Source organism: Schistocerca cancellata, chromosome 11 (genome assembly GCF_023864275.1).
Source record: "Schistocerca cancellata isolate TAMUIC-IGC-003103 chromosome 11, iqSchCanc2.1, whole genome shotgun sequence".
Classification (NCBI taxonomy): Eukaryota; Metazoa; Arthropoda; class Insecta; order Orthoptera; family Acrididae; genus Schistocerca; species Schistocerca cancellata.
The window spans coordinates 53,956,695-53,979,885 of NC_064636.1; the positions used below are offsets into that span (position 1 = coordinate 53,956,695).

General features: G+C 38.9%; 1 protein-coding gene across 1 annotated transcript in view; it reads right to left on the bottom strand.

The window, feature by feature from the left end:
* Nucleotides 1–605: 605 nt before the first annotated feature.
* LOC126108185 (serine/threonine-protein phosphatase 6 regulatory ankyrin repeat subunit A-like) overlaps nucleotides 606–23,191 on the bottom strand; it is a 124,180-nt gene continuing 101,594 nt past the window's right edge. Inside the window, exons 2-5 of the mRNA XM_049913425.1 lie at nucleotides 17,032–17,137; nucleotides 15,931–16,433; nucleotides 1,505–1,562; nucleotides 606–1,071 (exon numbers count right to left, since the gene is read on the bottom strand). Of these exons, the coding sequence (XP_049769382.1) occupies nucleotides 606–1,071; nucleotides 1,505–1,562; nucleotides 15,931–16,433; nucleotides 17,032–17,066 (1,062 nt within the window). The 5' untranslated portion in view covers nucleotides 17,067–17,137. The remainder of the gene's footprint in view (nucleotides 1,072–1,504; nucleotides 1,563–15,930; nucleotides 16,434–17,031; nucleotides 17,138–23,191) is intronic.

The window sequence follows — 23,191 nt, forward strand, 5'->3', positions numbered from 1 at the left end:
TCCTTCTCTAAAAACAGTGTCGGCACGTCTGCCGACACTTCACTGTGTAATCAAAAGTATCCCGACACCCCCAAAACATACGTTTTTCATATTAGGTGCATTGTGCTGCCATCTACTGCTAGGTAGAATTAGATTTTCACTCTGCAGCGGAGTGTGCACTGATATGAAACTTCCTGGGAGGTTAAAACTGTGTGCTGGACCGAGACTCGAACTCCGGACGTTTGCCTTTCGGGGGCAAGTGCTCTACCATCTGAGCTACCCAAGCACGACTCATACCAGCTAGTCTGTATCATTAACCTCAGTAGCCATTAGACATCGTGAGAGCAGAATGGGGCCATAGTGTTTATTGTTAATCGACTATTTTTCGATTTTTATCTAGTTTTCAAGAATGGAAGCTGGAATCTTTTTACTTTTCATTATACAGCTGTTTTTATCGTTATGCTATCCATCTGGTGTTACTACAGGAGTTATACACACCGTCTAAGAATGTATACAAAAACTTACTGCTCGATTTTTTGTAGTCTTTATTCTACAAACAACGAAAAGTACTGTTAAAAAGGTTTATTTATTTTAGTCCACAGACATGTGCGGGACTCTCAGGTTTATCACAGCACGTCTATCACGTGCTGCTGGTCGTACTGTCCGGCGATGTCCAGTGGGGTTTTCCCATTGTTATCTACGGCCCCCGCCTCCAGCAGCGCCGTCGCCGCTTCCGTCTCGTCATTGAACGCTGCAGAGTGCGACGGCGTCCACCCGTCCACATCCCTGGCGTCGGGGTCGGCGGAGGACGCCGCCAGCGCCCTGACGACAACCGGGCTGCCGCCCCACGCAGCCAAGTGCAGCGGCGTCTGCTGGAACTCGTCCCTCGCTCCCACGTCCGCACCTGCCGCCAGCAGGCGCCTCGCCATCTCCTCGTATCCCTTGATACCTGCCCAATGCAGGGGGGTCCACTCGTTCATGTCCTTCGTCCCCACGTTCACTCCAGCCGCCAACAGCGCCTGCAGCTCTTCCACTGAGCCTTGAATAGCTGCCTGGATCAGACTCCTGCCCTTCTCCTCTCCAGATAATGTCCTGCAAAAAAATCACACACACACACACACACACACACACACACACACACACACACACACACAATGAACGTGGAGTCTTTTGGTTGCAACATATCTGAAGGCAACAGTAAAACCTGCAGGATATGAGAGTGAATCAATGACTCATGCACTTGCCTAGATTACCATGATAAATTTTTGCTCCAAGTAAATCTTGACTTCCTAAACACAGCATAGAACTCTAACGACTGATGTATGGCCTCAGAAATTCACCATATCATTTGCATTTAACTTCCTCACTGCAATGAGCAGAACTCATAATACTAAAATTCTGATATTAAAAACGGTGCCCAGTTATTAAATACAGCAAACTATTTTTAAGGTACAGACAATTTAGGATAATTTCATGTTATTTTCTTGCCAAATGTGATATCATTCCCGATTAATCCAAAACTCACTTCCTTCCTCTATTAATATCACATGCACATGATGGAGTTGCTAATGTCGCCCTTCCGACTGAAAATCAAATATTTCATACTTTAAAAATAGATATTGGAATTCTGATAACTGTGGGAAACGATTCTTGATCGTTTCTATGGAAATGTGAGACAGGAAATGAGAATTCTGAACGACGGTACAGTGGTCAACAGGCTGGACCTTGTTTTGAGTCCAATGTTACTTTCCAAGGCGTGGTCTCGTTGGATACATTGCGCTTTAGCCTGTCTTTGGCCTATGCACTGGTCCACAAGGACCCACGATTTCACACGAAACACTTGAAACGGTGCTACTTACTTTTGACACACACAGAACAGTTAAAGAGGTCAAAGTCACATCTACAGACTCTTACAACACCAAAAATGTGAGTGAAAGTCTGGGCTGTGGAATCAGGCACTTTAGCATAGAGCAATCGACATGGTTCAGGTCCAGACGTTTTTCTATCACTACTACTTTTGTAGCGGCAACCAGATGCAAATTGATAGGACCAGTGGCATTGTAAGATCTTTAGCCTAGCAAGTACTGGCATCATTGTTGTGGATTTTTCGGAATCTGTTTGCCCCACCAACGCTTCCAGTGGTACAAAACTCCTGCCCCCGTGTGACACGTATTCTGGATGGCCAACTTACTGGAAGGCTACGTTCTGTTACCACAGATACATGGGCACTTACATGACTGAGTACTTTTGGACGTTAAAGGAGAGGAAACTCTGCAGTCTGAATCTGATTTTGAAGCAGCCACAAACGTCTCCTACACTGGGAAGGGTTTCTGCTTTGGCTACGTGTGTATGCTTATAGGGCCAGCAGTGGTGTCAACCCTCAGCATTGTGTCCGAGGTGCGAACACAGGACAGCCTCCTCCTGCACCCAGGTGAACAGTTACAGGACGCAGCTCACCAGACGCTTTTGTTAGTTGCATTCCTGGCATCTAACGGCCTTGCCACAGTGGTAACACCCATAAAAACACTGTCGAGCTTGGTTAACACCTTAATGGATGACCACCTGTGTCTACCTAGCATTGTTGGCAGGCGTGGTGCACTCAGCCCATGTGAGGCCAACCTATCTCCTGATGTGTGTATTACTATGATATAATTTTGCAGTAGATTCACTGATATACGAGGTGTGCTCAAAAAGTAATGGGAATTTTTGTCTTTCTTAAAGAATTTTTATTTATTCATCAACATCCGCTGTGTTTTCTTCAGAGTAATTCCCCTGATATAGCACTCCTGTGCCACCAGCTTTTACAATCTCGGAAGCACTTCAGGAACTCACTCATCAGCTCCTTCAGCGATCCTCTTTTTCCCTCATTAGTGTTGGCACAACGACGTCTCTTCACCGTCGGAAATAGAAAGCAGTCGCAGAGCGCCAAGTAGGTTAGCTGAGTAAACATAACGGCATTGTTTCTTGCCAATAACTCACGAACAAATGTTGAGGTGTCAGTGGGAACATTATTGCGATGCGATTTCCACGAGCGGTTTTGTCACATTTCTGGTCGTTTTCTTCGGATTTCTTCACGCAAACGGCGCATAACTTCCAGGTACTATTCCTTACTGAACGTACGATCATAAGAACTCATGTCGCACTATCCCATTGTAAGAGAAGAAAATAGTGAGATGAACCTTCACACGTGATCGAACTGCTCGAACCTTTTCGGTCTTCGCTCTTCAGGCAGTTACCATTAGGACGTCATATCCACACGCCCATTTTTCATCACCTGTTCTAACCTTTAGACGATGTGGATCGTTTTCGACTTCATTCAGCAGTTTCTGAGTGAAGTCTACGTGGCGTTGGTTTCGGTCGAAATTCAATAATCTTGGAACAAACTTTGGTGCTACACAGTTCCTGCCGAAAACGCCCGAAAAGTTGCTTGGAATGGGCCAGACGACGTACCAAAATCATGAGCAACCTCTCTGGTGGTGATTCGGGAATTTTGGAAAACTATTTTGTGTGCTTCTTCCACATTGTCTTCAGTAATGGCTATCTTACAGCGTTCACGGCGATCGTCAACATCTTCTCGACCCTCTGTCAAACTTTTATACCACTTGTAAACTCTTGTCTTACTTATAGTAGATTCGGCAAAGACCATGATCAAAATGTTGAATGTATTGCTGCACTTTATTCCATTTTTCAATTAAAAATTATTGCAAATTCGTTGATCAATATTTTTCGCCAACAAAGATTCGATGAGAACTTAGGAAACGTATAACCTTTCGAAAGTCAACATTAAACTAAATATTCAGATCAACTGACCGAGCGAGGTGGCGCAGTGGTTAGCACACTGGAGTCGCATTCGGGAGGACGACGGTTCAATCCCGCGTCCGGCCATCCTGATTTAGGTTTTCCGTGATTTCCCTAAATCGCTCCAGGCAAATGCCAGGATGGTTCCTTTGAAAGGGCACGGCCGACTTCCTTCCCCGTCCTTCTCTAATGCGACGAGACCGATAACCTCGCAGTTTGGTCTCTTCCCCCAACTGATAGTGCAAGAACAAGGGTGTATACGACCCGGGAATTTTTTCGTCCGGGAGAAAACCGGCAAAAAACCGCGAATTTTTTAGAATTCTGGGAACTTTTCCTTGTCTTAGTTACCAGTTAAATTTTTTGTGATTTTGACTGGTAAGAACCAATACTATAACGAAGGATATTACTGTATCCCGCTTCTGCAGAATAATGCTGCAGCAGAAAAACATGAACGAGAGAAAAAAAAAGCGAAAATAAAACTTAAGTTGCAAAGGAAATGCGCCATGTACAACAACAAAACACAGTGCTCATACAAGCGTCTGCCAACCAGTGTGTCAAAGGTTTTGGGAAGAATATGCAGTGCTACCTAACAACAAATTGCCTCCGTTGAGCGTGACATGGCAGCTGTCTGCAAGGCCGCTCTCTCCCACTGAAATTCCTACAAAACTAATCTGGCCTTTGCTGCACTTTCCAGCAGAAACTTTCCCTACGTTTCTCGTTATGCGAGAAAACATGTACTCAGCACTAGTCTTATTATACAGGCACATGGTTGGAGCAGTGTGCGTATTATAGTGCCCTCTCAGTTCCAAGAACAATTAACTAATCTGGCTGGTTCGCTTCTCCACAGTTGGAGCTAACCGTTGCTGCAGCTAGTTTTTTAGCTAGAGTGCAGCCGCTGTGAATGCACTGTCCACATAGATTTCTTCCCTGCATCGTACGGAGCTTTAAGCGCTCCATTCTGCACTTGAGAAGAATCCACCTGAAAAATTTCTCTTTTCCTACTCATGGCAGAACTACCTCCCTCCACTTGGGTTACTTTTTCAAGTCACGGCTTTTTTCAACCACTAGGTACGTTCCCCTTCAGTACTTTTCTCCTTCCTAGTGCGTTTCCGCCAATTGGACGTTTTGTGACTGTTCTGGGCGCCTACAGTACATTGACCTTTCTTTGTCACACACTCGCTGGACGAAAATGGATCACTCTTTTGTTCGTATCCCCTTTGAATTCCGAAATGCAGTTTTCTGAAGATTCTTCTCTGCCCTTGTGCAGACACCCCGCTACAGGCGGTCCTCTGGCTCGAATCACCTGGCCCAGGATCGCTGTCCTCATTCCTGCCAGCCCTTTAAGTGGTTTCTGGCGTAACTCCTGCAGTGCAACTTTGCTACGCTGTTGTGGAGCTGGCTTTTCAAAACTAAAAGCAACTCGACTCGCGTTCCCTGTTCTACCTTCCACTCAAAGACATGCATTGTATAGGAATGGTGTGTTAATTACCATAAATTCCTTTTTGCATTACATATTGATAGGCAAATGTTCTCATAATTGCCGATTTACATTATGCCATCTTCACCTTCTCGTTGCGATTTGTAAAGGTCTCGTGTAAGGTGCGAATCTGACCATTTATTCTGCAACCTTACACACTGACTACCAGGAAGCAGTAACAGCATATCTTACAAGCCGTGATGTAATGAGAGTGTAAGCTAGCCCAACAGATATTCAAAAACAAAGTGATCATCTATGAAACATGCATGTATTTTGCTTATGGCAAAAAGACACTGAAGCAGCCACCAGACATCATAACAGTCACAAACGGTATACAGCACAGGCAAAAAGAACATTAATACCATCTTGATATTATTATGCTTACTTTTCGACATCAGACTTCAATAGTCAAAAGAAATGCAATTGCCCTTCAGCCAGAAGACATATTGTCAACTATCAGTGCAAGACATTGAGACATATTTCACAATGCTGACTTCTGAGCTGTATTTCACCAACATTTACCAAAGATAGAAAACATTAATAACTGATTTTTATCATTAATGGGCTGCAACCATACCTCACTGAATTCAATATAATATTTATGTCCAGATTGTTAAGAAATCCTTTATTCTAACTCTATTTTCCCTCATTATGCTTCCTAGTCATATGTGTCACAAAACTCTGAACTGATCCTCATTCTAACAATTACTACACATGTCCTTAAAATCACCACCAACAAACTCATGATAAATAGAGCTAAATTTGTAACATTTTGTATCAATATTTCAAAAATTTGCATTATTTCGCACTAGTTGCTTTGGCAACTTCCAATATGTCCAGGCTTAATAAAAATTATCTATTCATGTCTATATCTCAGGTAAAATAGTCTAACAACATCCTGATTTTCAAGAATGAAGTCATTGATTACAAGTGAATTATCTTTACATTGACTCAGTGCAAGAATTTCATCATTATTTACACTAAAATTACTAATATTTTTATTATTTTTGTCTTTCACTTTTTTATACATCTTTATAAATTCTTGATATTTTTGCTGATCTAAACTTTCAGAGTAAACATATGAATGACTGCCTTTGTTCCATTTCAACCATGTCAGAGCTAAAATATATTATTGTCAGTCATTAATGCTGTGTTTCCACAATCATTTGGTCCTATTGTTGCATCCTGAATGGAATGTGATGAAAGCTTACAATGCTTATCTTCTGGTAAACCTTCCGGGATGTAAGGTCGTGGTCCATGAAACAATGCTTACTTTTTGATTTCTCCTCTGGAGTTATTTTTAGTTCACAATAAGTTTTCATTTCGTTAATAATTTTAGTAGTAATAAATTAGCCACTTATTTCAACTGAGTGACAAGTCATCTGTTCTAAAAAAAATAGAAAGGAAAAACAATCGACTGTACCTATACAGCACAGCTATAATAATATCGCATTGGTTGGTTGATGTACAAAAATTTGACACCAAATATTACATCAAAAAATATTAACTGTATTGTGATGGGGAAAATTCATGTTGGTCCTTATAGTTTTTAAACCATAGTAAATTTTACTGGTGCCAAAAAGCCAAATATACCCATTAAAGCAAATGAGATTTTAAAACGAGTTATTATTGAGAGCTATGTTAATTGTACATGGAAAAAAGATAACTGTTGGTAGTGTGTTTAAATTTAGTAATACAACTATTACTGAAACCTCCTGGCAAATTAAAACAGTGTGCCAGACCGAGACTCGAACTCAGGACCTTTGCCTTTCATGGGAATGTGCTCTACCGTATGAGCTACCCAAGCATGACTCATGACCCATCCTAACAGCTTCAATTCTGCCAGTACCTCATCTCCTGTGAGGATGGGTTGTGAGTGGTACCTCAGATGGTAGAGCACTTGCCCATGAAAGGAAAAGGTCCTGAGTTCAAGTCTCAGTCCGGCACAAAGTTTTAATCTGCTAGGAAGTCTCATATCAGTGTACAATCTACTGAAGAGTGAAAATCTCATTCGAGATTATTACTGCTAATGGAACAACTGTTGCTAATGATATTCTTAAAATTATTCCATTTGAATTAAATAACATTAATCGCAATTCAGCTGATGTGATGTTTGTGAAGTATAGTGATAACTTTCATCGAGAAACTAACATTATTGCTCCATTTGGGTCTAATGTAGGATTCAGAGCATTCATGAGTCATAGAACCGTGTATAAAGTTCAGGACTTAGAAATAACTGCAACTAATGAAAATTTGGTTAACTACAATGGTGCTAGTGGGACAGTTATTTGAGAAAACCTTATAAATTTGTGTCGCTATCAGGTAAGTAAGATTGACAGCTATCAATTTTACTCATTCAATTTGAATGAGAAATGTACAAAACAATCTAAATATTCCTAAGAAACGTATTGAAATTAACATTCGCGTGGGTGCTGGTTCAGTTCATTCAAATCGTGGTCAGTTCTACATGGCCTTCAGTATTGCTGATATTCATTATTATCCAGCATAAGATGGTAAATCCAACAAAAAATTAATCGATAGTTATGTGGCAAAGGTATTTGATTTTATAACAGTAAAGAAAGGAAATAATATTCTGTATAGAACATCTTTTCATTTCGCCATTAGATTTGTTGTATTCAACTCAATCTCTTGTTGAAAAAATAAGTATGGAAGGGCATATAATTAACAACAGTAAAATAAATAGCAAGGAAAATGAAGTGTTTTATCCATCAGAAATGTTTGGTGGATTTTTTAAAAATTGTAAAGAAATTATGTGGGAAGTGATCCTACTGTAATTTTTACTTGGAGTTCCAATGCTGGAGATGATATACTTACACGAGCTAACTACAATGTAACTGAAACTGAAGTAAAATGTACTCTCCCAAAAGAAGGTGAAGTTGTTGTAGAAAGCATAGAGATTCATGTGACTATTGTTAAATATGAACCAACTTATAAGACTGAACATTGACAAAAACCAAAACTTCCAATATTTTTCTATGAATTGCAGCAAACTGTAGAAGTGTCTGGGTTAAGTACTAAGAAGAATTTCAAGGTAGATATCGCAAGTTACAGCAACTCACTAGAATTTTACATGCCTTATTTTAATTTCGTTGCATTTCAGACTGATAGAACAATCAACTGTTTGTTTCATCACTGGATGATCAGGTTCAACTATAGACTTTCTATTCAAAAAATGAGAGAAATGAAGTTTTCCTGAAGCAAATGTGAAATATTAATCCACCAAATAATATTTTTTCTCAAAGCTTATGACGCATTTACTCATTTTAAATATGCCATAGTTGAAGGGCGATGTAAATGTAATGCCATATAATTTCATTACCAAATCTGATTTATACCATTAATACAATTCATACAAAAAATATTGCTACAAGCCAAAAGAAGATGATGATGAAACAGTGTGCAACTTATAATAATTGCGAAAGGAAAGGGGGGAGGTGGGGGGAGAGGGAGAGAGAGGGGGGGAGAGAGAGAGAGAGAGAGCTGAAAATCCTTCTCCTTCCTTCAGGGAACTGAAGGTTTCGTTGAATTTTATTAATAAAAATTTTTTCTATGTAAATGGAAGCACTAAAGAAGAATCTCAATAGTGCAAGAAATTCTAATTTGTGAAAAAAAAAAAAGGAGTGAGCTGCCAGTATATGTTCTGAGTAACATTACTAACTGTGATTTTTTGATTACTAGACATGGAGAAAAATTTGTATGCAACCGAATAACGAGTTTAAGAATATTTTTTCTCATAGATATTTGAAATTAACTGATGACAATTTTCAGCTTTTTTAAAGGAAAGTTTAAATTAAGATACAATGGAATGAAGTTTACAAATAATAATGATGAATTTCATTCACATTGTGAATTCCATTACAGTTTTTACCTTATTTACTTACCCTATCTTACCTGCTAAATTAGAAGAGAAAGTTATATTGATTACTAATGATATTTTATGCTTTACTCATTATGGAATGGGTAATTCGGAATCCCTCCCCCAAATTATTACAAACATAAATGATTTTTTTGAACCATTCTTAGAAAATTTATGAGGAAAAATAAATAAATGACAAAATTATCCTTCATTTCCCCATGTTTTCATCTATTTCCTTCCATTTTTCTTCACTTCTGACCATTTCATAATTTTTTACTAAGAAAATGTTTTTTTAAAATGATGAAAATTCCACAAAAATAATGAAAAAAATGGTAGAGATATATTTTGTAAGTTCTGGGCTATTTTTTTAAAAAGATATCAGAAATTAAGAAAATCCTACATCAAAAAAGCTCATATCCACTTAAGGTTCTGAATAAATTATTGAAAAACATACAAAAAATTTAAAATAAATAATAAAAATTGACAAATAAATGAAATAAAAAGTTAATCATTGAAATTTCCTTCCATTTCCATCCATTCCAAATCATCTCCTTCCATTTCACTCTGTTTACCTATGTTTTCTTACTTTTTTACTGAAAAAAATACAAATTCCTCGAATAGCTTATAGTACAATAAATATTTAGATTCCGGTTATTTTTATCTTAAAATACAGCAGAAATCGCGAAATTCTGGAGAAATTGTGCAATTGCGATGGCTGCAGGAAGAAATGAGCCTGAAGTGACGTATTTATTCTACTCTACCAAGTAGATGTTATATCGTTGCACTACTACTAACCCTTACCAGAGTTATATAATTCCACATACTTATGAAGGGGATTTTAATGGATTCTTACATTCCCAGGGGTTGGGCTGGCATAGTGATTCTGTACATAAGTAACACGCCTTACATTAGTGATTCACAGGGACTGTGTCGGATACTGGCTGTACTCCAGTATTCTCATCAGAATATGTACAGGAACTAGTTGGGACTGCAGCAAATAGATGGTAATTGTAATAGTCAGTCTGTGTGTTTAGGGATCACAATTATATTCTCGGCAGTTTCACTGACTCATTTATTTTGATGATAACAATGTGTGTTCCAAAAATGAAAATGGGCTATCAGATGTATTACAACATTCAATGAAGCACAGGCAGAATACAACAGAAGTAGTCCCAAAGCAACGTTGTTGACTGGGTAAATGAAGATGTTCAACATCAATTACTGCTGTTTGAAGGCACAAGTAATGTCTTAGCGCCTTTGAATGCCAAAGGCACTGAATTTGGTTGTTGGAGCATCTTTACTGACGCAAATGTCATAAAAAAACAATGACAAACAAACTGCTACACCGCTGCAACAATTTCCAAATTGCAGAGGAAAAATAAGATAACTTCCAGGTCCATTTGGGCTGCTGTGACACTGCATGAGATGTGTCAGGTTTTTGCTATAATTATTCACATGTGCCTTGTACAGAAACTCAATGTTATCTACTATTGGAGCAATGTGCTAATACTAGATTCCTCTTTACCAGCAAAACTCATGCAAAGAGACAGATTTACGTCAATTCACTTTGCGCTTCATGTGAACAACAATGATAATTACATAGGAAGGGGTCAATCAAACCATGATCCTATACACAAAATCTAACCTTTTTTTGCTAACATCGAACTGGAAAGCCAGAACAGGTTTTATCCTGGCGAAAATCTCAGTTGATGAAGGTTTACGTCCATTCAGAGGGAGAATTCGATTTCGAGCATATATCAAGAATGAACCGAGCAAGTATGCTATAAAATTTTTCATTATATGTGATTCAGCAACAGGATATGTTTTGAACTGTGACGTGTACACTGGTGCAGATCAAAAAGACAACAGTGGAGATTCAGTGGTGCTACATTTGTGCAACAGTTATCTACATAAGGGTCATACACTGTACATGGACCGCTTTTATACTTCTGTAAAATTATTTGAAAGATTATTTGATGAGGGCACATCTTCTGTTGGCACAGTAATGAGAAACAGAAGAGGCCTACCACAGGAATTCAAACAGAATGAGTTAAGAAGAGATGAAATAGTATTCAAGAGAAAAAAAATCAGTGCTAGCACTTCACTGGAAAGATACTAGGGATGTGTTTGCCCTTTCTGCTAAACATAGAATGACAAGTAGTGTTGCAAAGACAAAACCCAAGGCTGGAATGGTAGAAAAATTGAAACCTGATACTTTATTATAATAGAAATATAACAGGTGTTGACCATGGAGATTAGCTAGTGACCTATTATTTTCAACAACAAACAATGAAATGGCAGAAAAAGGTATATTTTCCATGTATGTATGATGTGCGTGGTCAATTCTTACATTCTGTACAAGAAACAAACCAGCTTGTTTACTATTATGGTTGGTTGGTTGGTTTGGGGAAGGAGACCAGACAGCGTGGTCATCGGTCTCATCGGATTAGGGAAGGATTGGGAAGGAAGTCGGCCGTGCCCTTTCAGAGGAACCATCTTTTACTATTATGGTGAACCTGAGAAAACAAATAGCCTGTTTGCTGCTGAACCCTGCTTTTCATCTTCATTGAAAGCTTCACCCAATTTCGCGACTAACAGCAAGGCATTTCCCCACTCATGTCCCATCAACAACAAGCAAGAAGTATGCATCAAGATACTGCATTGTTTGCTGTATGAAGGGCACACGCAGTACTGACAAACAAGTGAGAAGGGAGACCAGATGGTGGTTTGAAGAATGTAATGCAGGATTGTATCTACTTGACTGTTTCAAGCAGTATCTTACAAAGACAAATTTTGCTCAATGAAAAGAGTTGTATAAATTCAATTCTCTAGTTTTGAACATTTTATAATAAATTCTGATTTATTGCAATTACAAACTTTTTTCTACCTCTAAATCTTCTAATTTTCAAAATATAATGATTCTGTAAGTGTGATATCTTTCAAAACACTTTAAACAAATGTTGAGATATAGGATGATAATACACACATCAGTTAAAAGGTTTCCCAACAAATAAAGGTTGGTTGGTTGCGACAAATAAAATAACTCCAACTGTAGAAACAAATAGGAAGTCACAAGCCACAATGATAAATATGGGACAGCAAGCTGACTGCAAATAAAAGTCACTACACTCAGTGATGTGTTGTGTGGAATAAAGGTTTGGCAACTCTGCAGATCAACTGCAGCTGCAGACAGTGTGGCATTGGCAGAAAGTGGTCCAGGCCTGCTATGTGTCCTCCCCCTACCACATCCACACTAAAACTAAACTGAACTCCTCCCAAACAGACCATGAAGGTCCAACAGTACCAACTGACCGCATTGTCATTCTCAGCCCATAGGCATCACTGGATGCGGATCTGGAGGGGTATGTGGTCAGCACACCACTCTCCCGGCTGTATGTCAGTTTCCGAGACTGGAGCCATTACTTCTCAATCAAGTAGCTACTCAGTTTGCCTCACAAGGGCCGAGTGCACTGAGCTTGCGAACAGTGCTCAGCAGACCGGATGGTCACCCATCCAAGTACTAGCCCAGCCCGACAGCGCTTAACTTTGATGATCTGACGGGGAATGGTATTACCACTGCAGCAAGGCTGTTAGCACATCCACATTGTCAACCCTAAAGTAATTTTGAACAGACGATACATGAAGGCATTACTGGAACATCGTCTACAGATGTGGTTAGTTGCAGCAATACAGAATAGCGTATGTTTTATAAACATTCAGAAAAATTATTGTATGTTAACATTCAATGAAAATCAGAGAAACACCCTAATTTCCATCGATATAGATATCATTTCGATTACTTATCATAAACAGTAAGTCACTTGTTTGACACCTATTGTCAATTAAAATTATTTATTTGATTTATGGTCCAAAAGTAGGGAATCCTCCTCCTTGTACTTCCATGATTCCTGCAAGGTAAACTCCCTATTGCATACAGTGTTTTGGTTAAGTGGTCATGTTGTTGGACTGACAAGCAGATGAGATGGGCTCAAAACTTTCTCATGCATTTTTTGACAACATCGTTAACTGTCTGTCCAGTCATTGAAATGTTTGGCCTCTTTCTGTAGTCTTGACAGTTTTCATACTTTACATTGGTTATATAGAATATGAGTCATGGTAAGAATACATTCCATTGCAAGTTCATGAGATATATGGTGAGAGCAGGCGAGGTACCACATAGGCATCTCACAGAAGTGAAAACAGGCAAAGGGTATGAACCATGTTACAACAAAGGAATTCAAAAGTCATAACTTCCAAAAATAAAATGAAACTTGAAAAATGTTAAAAACTTGTTTTGACAGTGTGCAGAGAAACTGTGTGTTTGTGAAACTTGTGTTCACTTGTTGCAGCCTATGTCATAAACTATTATGTTTTCATCGTTTCCTGGCGTATGATCACATTTGCATTCAAATGAACACCTAAATCAGGCAATCTCTCTTTCACCAGGTGTGCAAATTAGGTACACAAGTAAGAGATTTGTATCATATGATACACCTACTGTCACTTAAGTCTTGTATGATTTAGAAGTGTTTTACTGTGGAGGACATGATTGACTAGTCACCTTGTTATAAAACTTTGCAGTTCCTATTCGAGAGCCACTTGCTTTTGGTTAATAATATCGTAGTTGTGCAGAATCAACTTTCAGTATAGATCCCTTTATTACACCTAACTGTAAAAATGGACGTTACAACACAATACAGGCACAAATTTGATTACTGTGAGTAGTTGGAAAAAAAAGAAAATGGAATGAAAAAAACTTTGAACATGACTCTCCCACTTTATAGTCCAGCACTGTGACACCTTAACGACAACCCTGTGGCTTTTCCACATTGTTCTATGTTGCATTTGTGCTTGCACCATACACCATTTCTATTTTGCTTCTTTTAATAATTCAGTACTCCATCCTGTTTTCATGCTTGATTTGTGTTCAGTTTTTAATGAGCTATCAACTGGGCCCTCTTACCACTAAATCTGAGGGTACAATGGGAACTTCCCCTTGTTAGTACCACCTCACCTGCACAACACTGACTGATTTATCAATTTTATGTGCAGCTTTATGAAATATTTTGTTCTCTTAGTTAATATCTCCAGCTCAAATGGAGCTTCAACTTTTTTTTACACTTAGTTTGGCAACAAGAAGTATACATGACAATTTACAAGCTTAGAAATTTTATTATTTGCATGTGCTATCTTCCGTTTCTGGCTGTTGCTGAATATGCCCACTTGTCTAACTGTTTTACAGTAAAGAAAATGGAACTCTGGCACATATAACATTGTAGAATGCTTGACTATCCCAAAAGTCAACAAAATGTTGCAGGTTTTGCGCAGTGTTGTGTTACATTCATGTTGTATTACTGAAAACTGATGCTGTATTGTTTCCTCCTCTACTTTACAAAATAGGTAACTTCCTTCTATCTGCATAGTAGCCTCATACAGTATCACAATGTCCATTGGTTGTTACTCTTTCTGAGTGGTGGAATATTTGCGTGTTGTGTGACATCTAGCTTTGTGACCCGACCGCAGAAATTTTTAAGACTCACCCATCAGTTTTTTAGTTTGTCTGGCCTGTAGTTGGGCAAACTGCCTGGTGGGGTAGTCATGGCATTATCAGCAGTGGCACCTGTCCATCTAGAGTTGCTACATGCAGGGTGGCTGCTGCAGGTTCTCTGTTGACGTGATGCTGGACTGAGCAAAATGTGCTGAAGATAGTGGGGAATCTTGAAAGCATGATAATTTGCTGTAGCATACTGTACTGTGAGAGTGAAGGTCTGTGTTAGCTGACAGATGTATGTATATTTTTTAACTGCAGCATTACAGCTGTGCAGGAAGGGAATGTTGACGCAGGTTTTTGATTCTCTTTAATTAAGTGTAAAATGATAATAGGACTGCGGATGACAGGTGTATCATGCAGTGTGGTGTGAATATTGCTAGATATGGCATGAATATTCCTAGTAATGCCACACTGTCGACTAAATTTAGCAATGGGCATGTTAAAGTTCTTTTAACAAGATATGCACACACATGCTTTCTGGGTCTACATGCCTCGTTACTAAATGCACTGATGATAGCTATACCACAACAGTAATCTAGATAGATATGCCGTAACTGACACATGTGCAACATACTGATGTGTTCATCACTGATTATCACAATGTAAATAAACATATATGGCATCATCTGTACTGCAGACAAAGAAGCAAACACTGCCCAAGATAAGAGCTGACACTACATTCTAACCATGCAACTACTGTGGAAGGACCTGGGTGCAGTGCAGTTTACACAAGTTTAACATAGCACCATACATGTCCCTACTAAGTACATTTGAATAACGAAATAATGTAGAGGACTGTTTCCAGAGCTTATGGGGTGCCACTGGGTGACATCTTTGACAATCACTGATACTTCGCCATTTGTGACTTTAAAATCATCGAGTGTTCTCCTCTCAGACTATCAGGAGTTGTGTAAGACATAATTTGGAAGCATTGCCTTAAATTGTATGAACACTTTATATGACAAGAAAAACCAAATTTTCCTATGAGAACTGGTTCATAATTTTTTAAAGGTTGCTACAGAAAAGCATTTATGGTTCTGTCTTCAAAAGATAAGTTACTTACATGAGTTTACTGATGTCTCCTCTTGATACTGTTGTTGAGACATTACTAAATGTGACATGCACTATGTAATCACAGGTGCAAAGGAACAATTTGAAGGATGATTTTTTATCATTTATTTTGAAACTATGGAGAAGTGATATTGTAGAAGTTTGTTTTAGACCACATACACTATGAAAACTGCAAACTTGGTTGTAGCAAGTCAACCACCTGATGGTGATTTTCCTGTATGGCGAAATCCAGAGCTGTTGTTCCAGCGTTATTTCTGGCTGCCTTGTCCGCTCCTGCCTCAAGCAGCATGGACACAACTGTGGCGTTGCCTGCAACTGCTGCCCAGTGCAGTGGAGTCCTCCCACAGGTATCTACGACATCCGGGTAGTTACAGTCAAGGGGAGGGTCTGACGCCACCAGCAGCAGCCACACCACATTCTCGTGGCCCCATATTGCCGCCAAGTGGAGAGGCGTAAGCTGCTCGAAGTACTCCACAGCCCCCACGTCTGCCCCAGCTCGCAGCAACCATCTAACCACCTCCACGTGCCCTCTGGCTGCTGCCCGGTGCAGAGCAGTCCACCCAAAGTTGTCCTTCATCCCCACATCAGCACCTGCCATCAGCAATGCCCGCAGCTCCTCCACTGCCCCCTTCTGAGCTGCCCAGAGTAGCAACTTGTCTCGCTCCTCTCCACAGAAGCTCCTGCACAAAAGATCAAGATGACATGTTTCACTATAAGCACACACACCAAATGAAGAAAACTATCGGAGAATCCTCTTTCCAGAGACAAATTTCAAATCTAGAAATGTTCCTTCTGTGATACAAAACAGCTTCAAAGTCAATGCGTAAGCTACAGATGTAAAGCAGAATTCCCTGAACATATTGTAGACATCTGTACTCTATCATGCTCACAAGACTGGCAAGATTTTCTGCTTAAAAGTAGGGGCCTTAACCATTATGCCACCTGGTCATATGGCCAATTTTTGTTGAGGCTGATGTTTTCGCCCTTGATTTCCAAACAGTTATACCAGACTGTTCATATAAACCATTTGTAGCAAGATAAGCCACAGTCCTCCACCGACTATTCTTCCAAAGTTGCTACTTCCACATACCCTGTGGGAGAATCTCTGATATTAGTGTTTGGAAAGCAAAGGTGATCCATGTGCCCCCTAATGTCAAAACCTGTAAATGGAGAACTCTTCCTTAGAACCATAACTGTTTTATAAAAAAGAAACATGACATACCACACAGCTTCTGACCATACAACTTGATTAACACCTCCATAAATGACGGAACTTACTCTCTGCCACAAGTTGGATGGCAGCAGGCAGCCATGAGCAGTGCAGCTCTGACAGATGGGCAGCTGAAGTTGGTGTGGGACTAACTGCCGGCAGTGAGATGGAATGCTGCACACAGAGAGATTCCACAAGTGAGTTTATTTACATGGGGACCAGAACTCTTACTGCATACAAGAATAGCCTGTCAGTTAATATGAAAACATACCAGAGAGCTAATCAGTTCCTACACTATTCTTACCACATTCTCTGTAGGCATAACAAGCATGCAGTACAAAAAACTGTTGAAAATGAAGCACCAAGTAAAGGCAAATGCAAGGGCCAACAATGTTTCTGGCTTGACATAATACTAGTGATCACTTCAAATACGACTCCAGTCACGCAGAGGTGAGAATAGCACTTATCAGGCTGTCTCATACCTTTAAACATACACTTATCATCAGAAAGTCTTAATCATTTGTAGCTGCTATGGTAGACACTGGCCTGTAAGAGACACAGACAAACAGGAGTTCGACAGGTTTTGAACTTAGCAGGGGAGGTAATTCAGAGATGGTAGTACTGCAGAAAACTGACAATTGATAACAGGATGGAACTAAGGCAGTGGGTAAAAATATTATCACAGATGATTTAAATATCATCCAATAAACAAACTTGACACACTGAAAAACAAGCACTGTTAGCAGGCAACCATTAAAAACATAAATCTTGGAATTTGGGTTATCAACATACTGTAGAAATGAGATTAAGGAAAATTTTTGTCATAAACTGATGATGATCAGGAACTACAAAAAGGATTCTGTACAAATTATCAATAGCATTTTCAAAATATACTTCTAAACAAAGCAGATAATGGAGTATCTGAATGTTATGTCTCAGTAACATAATTTTTTTAAAATAATGGCCTTCTTTTTCAAACATTAATTTTCATATAAAATTACTCTGAACAAAAGAGACAGATTTCAAAGTTTACTCTACAGACAAAAAAAAAAAAAAGTCTGCACAGTGCAGGCAATATCTCCAAGAGAATGTTAACAGTTGGATGAGTAGTTAGCTTCATACAGCATACGCATTTAAAAATATCTGAGAAATAAAGGGAAGCGACATGGACTGAGCACACGTATCTGATACAGTGTATCAAAGGATAGTTCAATCTTAACATCTTGGCATCAGTATTGCGTGTTAGAGATGTATCAGTGATTTAAGTAGAAGTACAGAAGGTTGCCTGTTATTGGTGCCATTGACACAGTGGTCTTTGGTAGCATAACAGACAACTTCAGGCAAGGTACCAGGCCAAAGATTTGGTGCCTGCTCCCCCAGGATGCAGTACAGTGTGTTAACTAGTACATATTGTCCTGTGCTTTGTAGACAGCAGTATACTGTAGTGTAGCACATGTTCTGGGCCACTGCTGAACATAGCAAGAAGGAAGTGTGAAGATGAGACAAACCTTTGTGTGCAGCTAATGGAAACTGTCGAGTCACTGTATGGACTGGATTGTGGTCATGTGGGGTAGGAATGAGGTGTACTTATATAGGAACTGTAAATGTTCCTAGTCACACAGAAGGTTTTAATCAACTGCTTTGATATTCCGACACAATGTCGCATTGGAACTGTTTTATATACCTGTTTTTTATGCAGGTAATATGCAATTTTTTTTATAAAAGCAATGAGGAATGATGCAACAAAAACATCACACGCACAGGAGGGGTACCTATGAACACACTTATCAGAATGCAACATTTTGTTAATCTCAAAGCAGCTAGTCAGGAACTTTCATAGATACACCATTTTGAACAAACATTTAAATTTTTATTAGTACAGATTCTTAAGCCAAACAAAGGTCTCCTTATACAATCATCCTATAGACCCATAGCATTATCTTCATATTTATCAAAAACTCTTAAGAGTGGTTCAAATGGTGGATAGAGACATATTGTTCTGAAGATGCAGTTCGGATTCCCCAAGGGAGAACTGTTGGTGACAGAAGAGGGATTTTGATACATGATGTTCAACAGACCATTATGAATAAATGTTTATATTCAGTATTGTGTGACAATAGCTGGCACTTATTACATTGTGACAATTATTACACTGGAAAGAAAGTTTGTTTCTTCTGGGTCACACCTTATACTTATCTGCGGAATTAAATCTTTGCTGTGAGAAAGGAGAATCTATGTTCAGTACTACGCCAATGTCATCAGACTTGTGGGGGATGAGATCATCTCCCTCAGGCAGCTGTACTGATCTCCCTGCTGTAAAATGTATGTGTGTGATCTTAAGAAACGTTGCTCACCACGAGTATTCACCTTACAATTCACTGATAAACTGTCTATTTGACAGCTCATTACACTGACACACAAAAAGAAAATATTGTAGCATGCTGACTATATCCAGGCATCTACCATTTACACGAAAATTACTATCGGTCTGTGTAGTGTACTGCAGCATCACAGACAGTTGGCAAGCAAGGAATGTTGTCACGGCAGTAACTACACAATGATGATGCAGTGCTGCAAGGCAGGTAGCTTCTCGAAACAGTGAACTGAACAGTATTGCAGAGAGTACTGCAGCAAGGGGTAAGCCAGGTTTCCAAACTGACAATGGCAGTGGGATTTCAGGATATGTGAATGATACTACGCCAATACTGACAGTTAATACTGAACGTTTTTGCAATGAAATGATTCCCAAACTCGCAGCCCTAACAGAAAAATAGGGCTGTACTGGGCAAGGGCGCTGCACAGATCTGACAGTGATACTTACAGGCCGAGAAACAGCTCTAAGCAGCACATCTGGACTACCCAGATCGACACCAGGAGTATGACCGACTCCTGCCCGGGAGACAGCAGGTCCCTTCCTATGGATCACCAGCCACCTATCGAGGTTGGAAAAGCATCTTAATGTGGCAGGCTTCCCTACCATTATGCACCTGGGCACTACTCCCAGCCATAGCAAAGATACAGTACAGTCGAATGTATACGCCAATGGCATGCAAACTGCATATTGAGGCGGCTGGTGCTCTGTGGAGAATCCGTACAGACATTTTGGGGCATACAAGCGTCCAGACCAGCAGAATTCAGTGGCCTGCCAGCCACTAACTCAGTGTATCAAGCAGTGCAGATAGATCTGTAAAGAATTGATTAAGTTGTAGGTGCCTTTCTGTGGAGTGTACCGCGCTCCCGCCTCCCCACATTCGGCCACAACCCTCTAGCTCGTAGCCACCCCTCTCTCCACTGGGGATGCTACGTGATGTATCATGCTGTGTTGAACATTGAGATTTAGCTGAAAAAGACTGGCCTGGGGATAATAGAAAAATCATTGGCAGTTATTTTTACACAAAGAGGAGTTCCCCATACCTGGAAAGTGCAAGACATGGAAAAACATCCCATTCAGAATTCAAGCAAAGTTCCTAGGCATTAGAATCGACTTGAGGTTAATATGGAGAACTGAAGTCTTGCTAAAATCAAACTTGTTTGTGCGAATCTTGCAGACAGGACACAATCAAAAGTTTAATGAATGTCACGTACTATGCAGGATGGTGGGACTGAGTGACGCAGTAACAAGGAGAGGTCACCAGTATTGGATCAACATTTTGAAAGCGTCTATATGGTGATGTAGGTTATGATTCCAGGTAACAAATCCTGCAGCCATTCACCCTGGTCAGCCCGCGTTCGCGAGTTATCAACGAAAAAGATGGGAATTTTACATGACAGTAGTGTTGAGAAATAAGAATTTAGTAAATGGTAGTATCATGTAATGGATAGGGTATGGCTTTCAGGTGCTGATGGTCGTGGGTTTGAATCTAGTCCAGGTACTTTAAATTTTTTGTTTTAAATATCTATCAAAATGGGTAATCATTTTTAATTTGAGTAATTTTTATTTCTATTCCTTGTCACATTTTTCTTATTGTAAAAATTTCTCTCTTGTTCTCACTTTTCTTTATATTTTTCCACTGAATTGTTCTTAATGTTGATTTAATATTATTATACCTGTATTAAAATATTTATTTGAAAATTCCAACATATTGGTTAAAAAACCAAACAAAATCTCTAAACTGACTGTGCAATGGTGTAGAAAATGTTTTTCGTTACAAGATGTGCATTTTTATGGTAATAGTTGTACAGAAATTTAAAATGTAGCATAAATTCCAACTGCACTATGGACAAAGAAACAGATGTAATCCCTTCTTCCATTTAAATTTTCAAATGAAAATTAATTTCAAGCAAAATGAGGAATAGAAATAATGAATGCAATGACACTGACAAAAAATTAGGATGATAAAATGAAACAAATTAAACCAGAATTCATACCTAAAATTAAACTCATATGAATAAGGATTTCTAGTGGAAAAAGGAAATATGGGAAGAAAAATGATGGCAAATTACGTTAAAACAATGATTAAAATGATGTCACAAAGGGATAGAAATAAAAAAATAGCGTTTAGACCAATTAATTGAATAAAAGTATTGATAAAAAAAATTTCGATAATAATTAAATATAAAATAAATTTCAATTGTCTGAAGAGTTTCGAACCCACAGCCTTCTGCACAACAAGAACTTACCATATCAATTACACCACACAACCAGTCAGTATGATACAATTTTAATGTCATCAAGTGCCACACAAAATTTCGAAACTTGTCAGTAACTTATAAATGAGGGCACACCAGAGTAAATGGCTAAAAGGTGTGATAGCTGGGATCTCAACCTACAGATGGTAATGATACAGATGGTTACAAAAAGTCCATCGAATGACTGGGGACCTCTCCTTGTAAGTGTACTGCAAAGTTTCTAAAATCAAAATGGAACGAAAGTGTGCTGCCTATAATTACACTGAACAACAAATCTGAAGTGGAAGTGTGTAAACTGCATGATTTTGAGTTAGTTATGGTTATTTCAGTATAAAATGATACAAAATCATCATAAATATTTAGCTCTAGTTTTTTAAAAGTGATTAACATTTTTGTATAAATAACTCACTAACTAAATATGCATTTATCTGCCAAGATTCAGCGTAACAAATTTTAAGTTAATAATTACTTGAATTATGTTGCGTGTTATGCATTGATAAATTTCAGTGCCATTCTGGAAGTACAAAATTAAAATATTAAGAAAAATGAAGACAATATTACATGACTGGAAATACTTTGGAAGTCTACTTTGTACCAGAACTATGTAAAGCACAAAAGGAAATATATAAATTAGCTGCTCAAAAATGTATATAAAGGATTACAAATGTTAAATGTCCACATGTACAGTATATACAACTACATATTTTGTTCAGATATAAATTCAGAGGATGACCGTTTTCGTTTGGCTTGACGTTTATACACACATACTTGGGAACATCCCTTATGACAGTCCAGCAGCAATCTGCTGAAATAGTAGGGCTCCACTTTCTGGCATACCTCTTCTCAAATGTGGCAAATATCTTTATGAAATCGCTCCCCATGTTCATTACTTACTGCACTACAATCTCTGGGGAAGAAGTCAAGATGGCTAAGTAGGAAATGCATTTTCAATAACATGTTGGAACCAAGTTTTTCGAAAGATGACAACATGTTATCTATAATCTCCTTTTAATTTATTGCTCGTTTGCTCCCTAAGAACTGTAAACGGACTCAAAACATTCCCATTCATACTTTATCACCTTGTACGATTCCATCAAGAGCATGGTCTCCAAAAAGCTCTCGAATGTGTGGGCCTACAAAGATGCCCTCCTTTACTTTGTCAGCACTTAAGTAAGGGAATTTTTGACGTAAGTACTTAAAACGCATCACCATCTTTGTTCATTCCCATATAGTTTTTCATGAGACTCAACTTGATGTGCAAGGGCGGCTGCAGAATCTTTTAGGATCTACTAGAGGTCCACTCAATGTTCTTTATAAGTTGTTGAAGAGGTTTTCTGGTGGGCCATTCATGTTTACTGCAATGAGATGCAGGAGCTTCGCTATCCCATTCACGAAGAAAGCAGCAATATTTAGTATATCCTAACTGCATACCTAATGGCAGTGCAACCACTTTCAAGTCACCACAAGTGCAATAATAAAGTCGCTGAAGTTTAAGAGGGAGACAAAAAGAAAATTGGTATCAAAATGTGTCCAAAATATTGCACACAAGTAGGGTCATGGACAATAATATAATCTATTGTTACTAGTTATGACGGATAA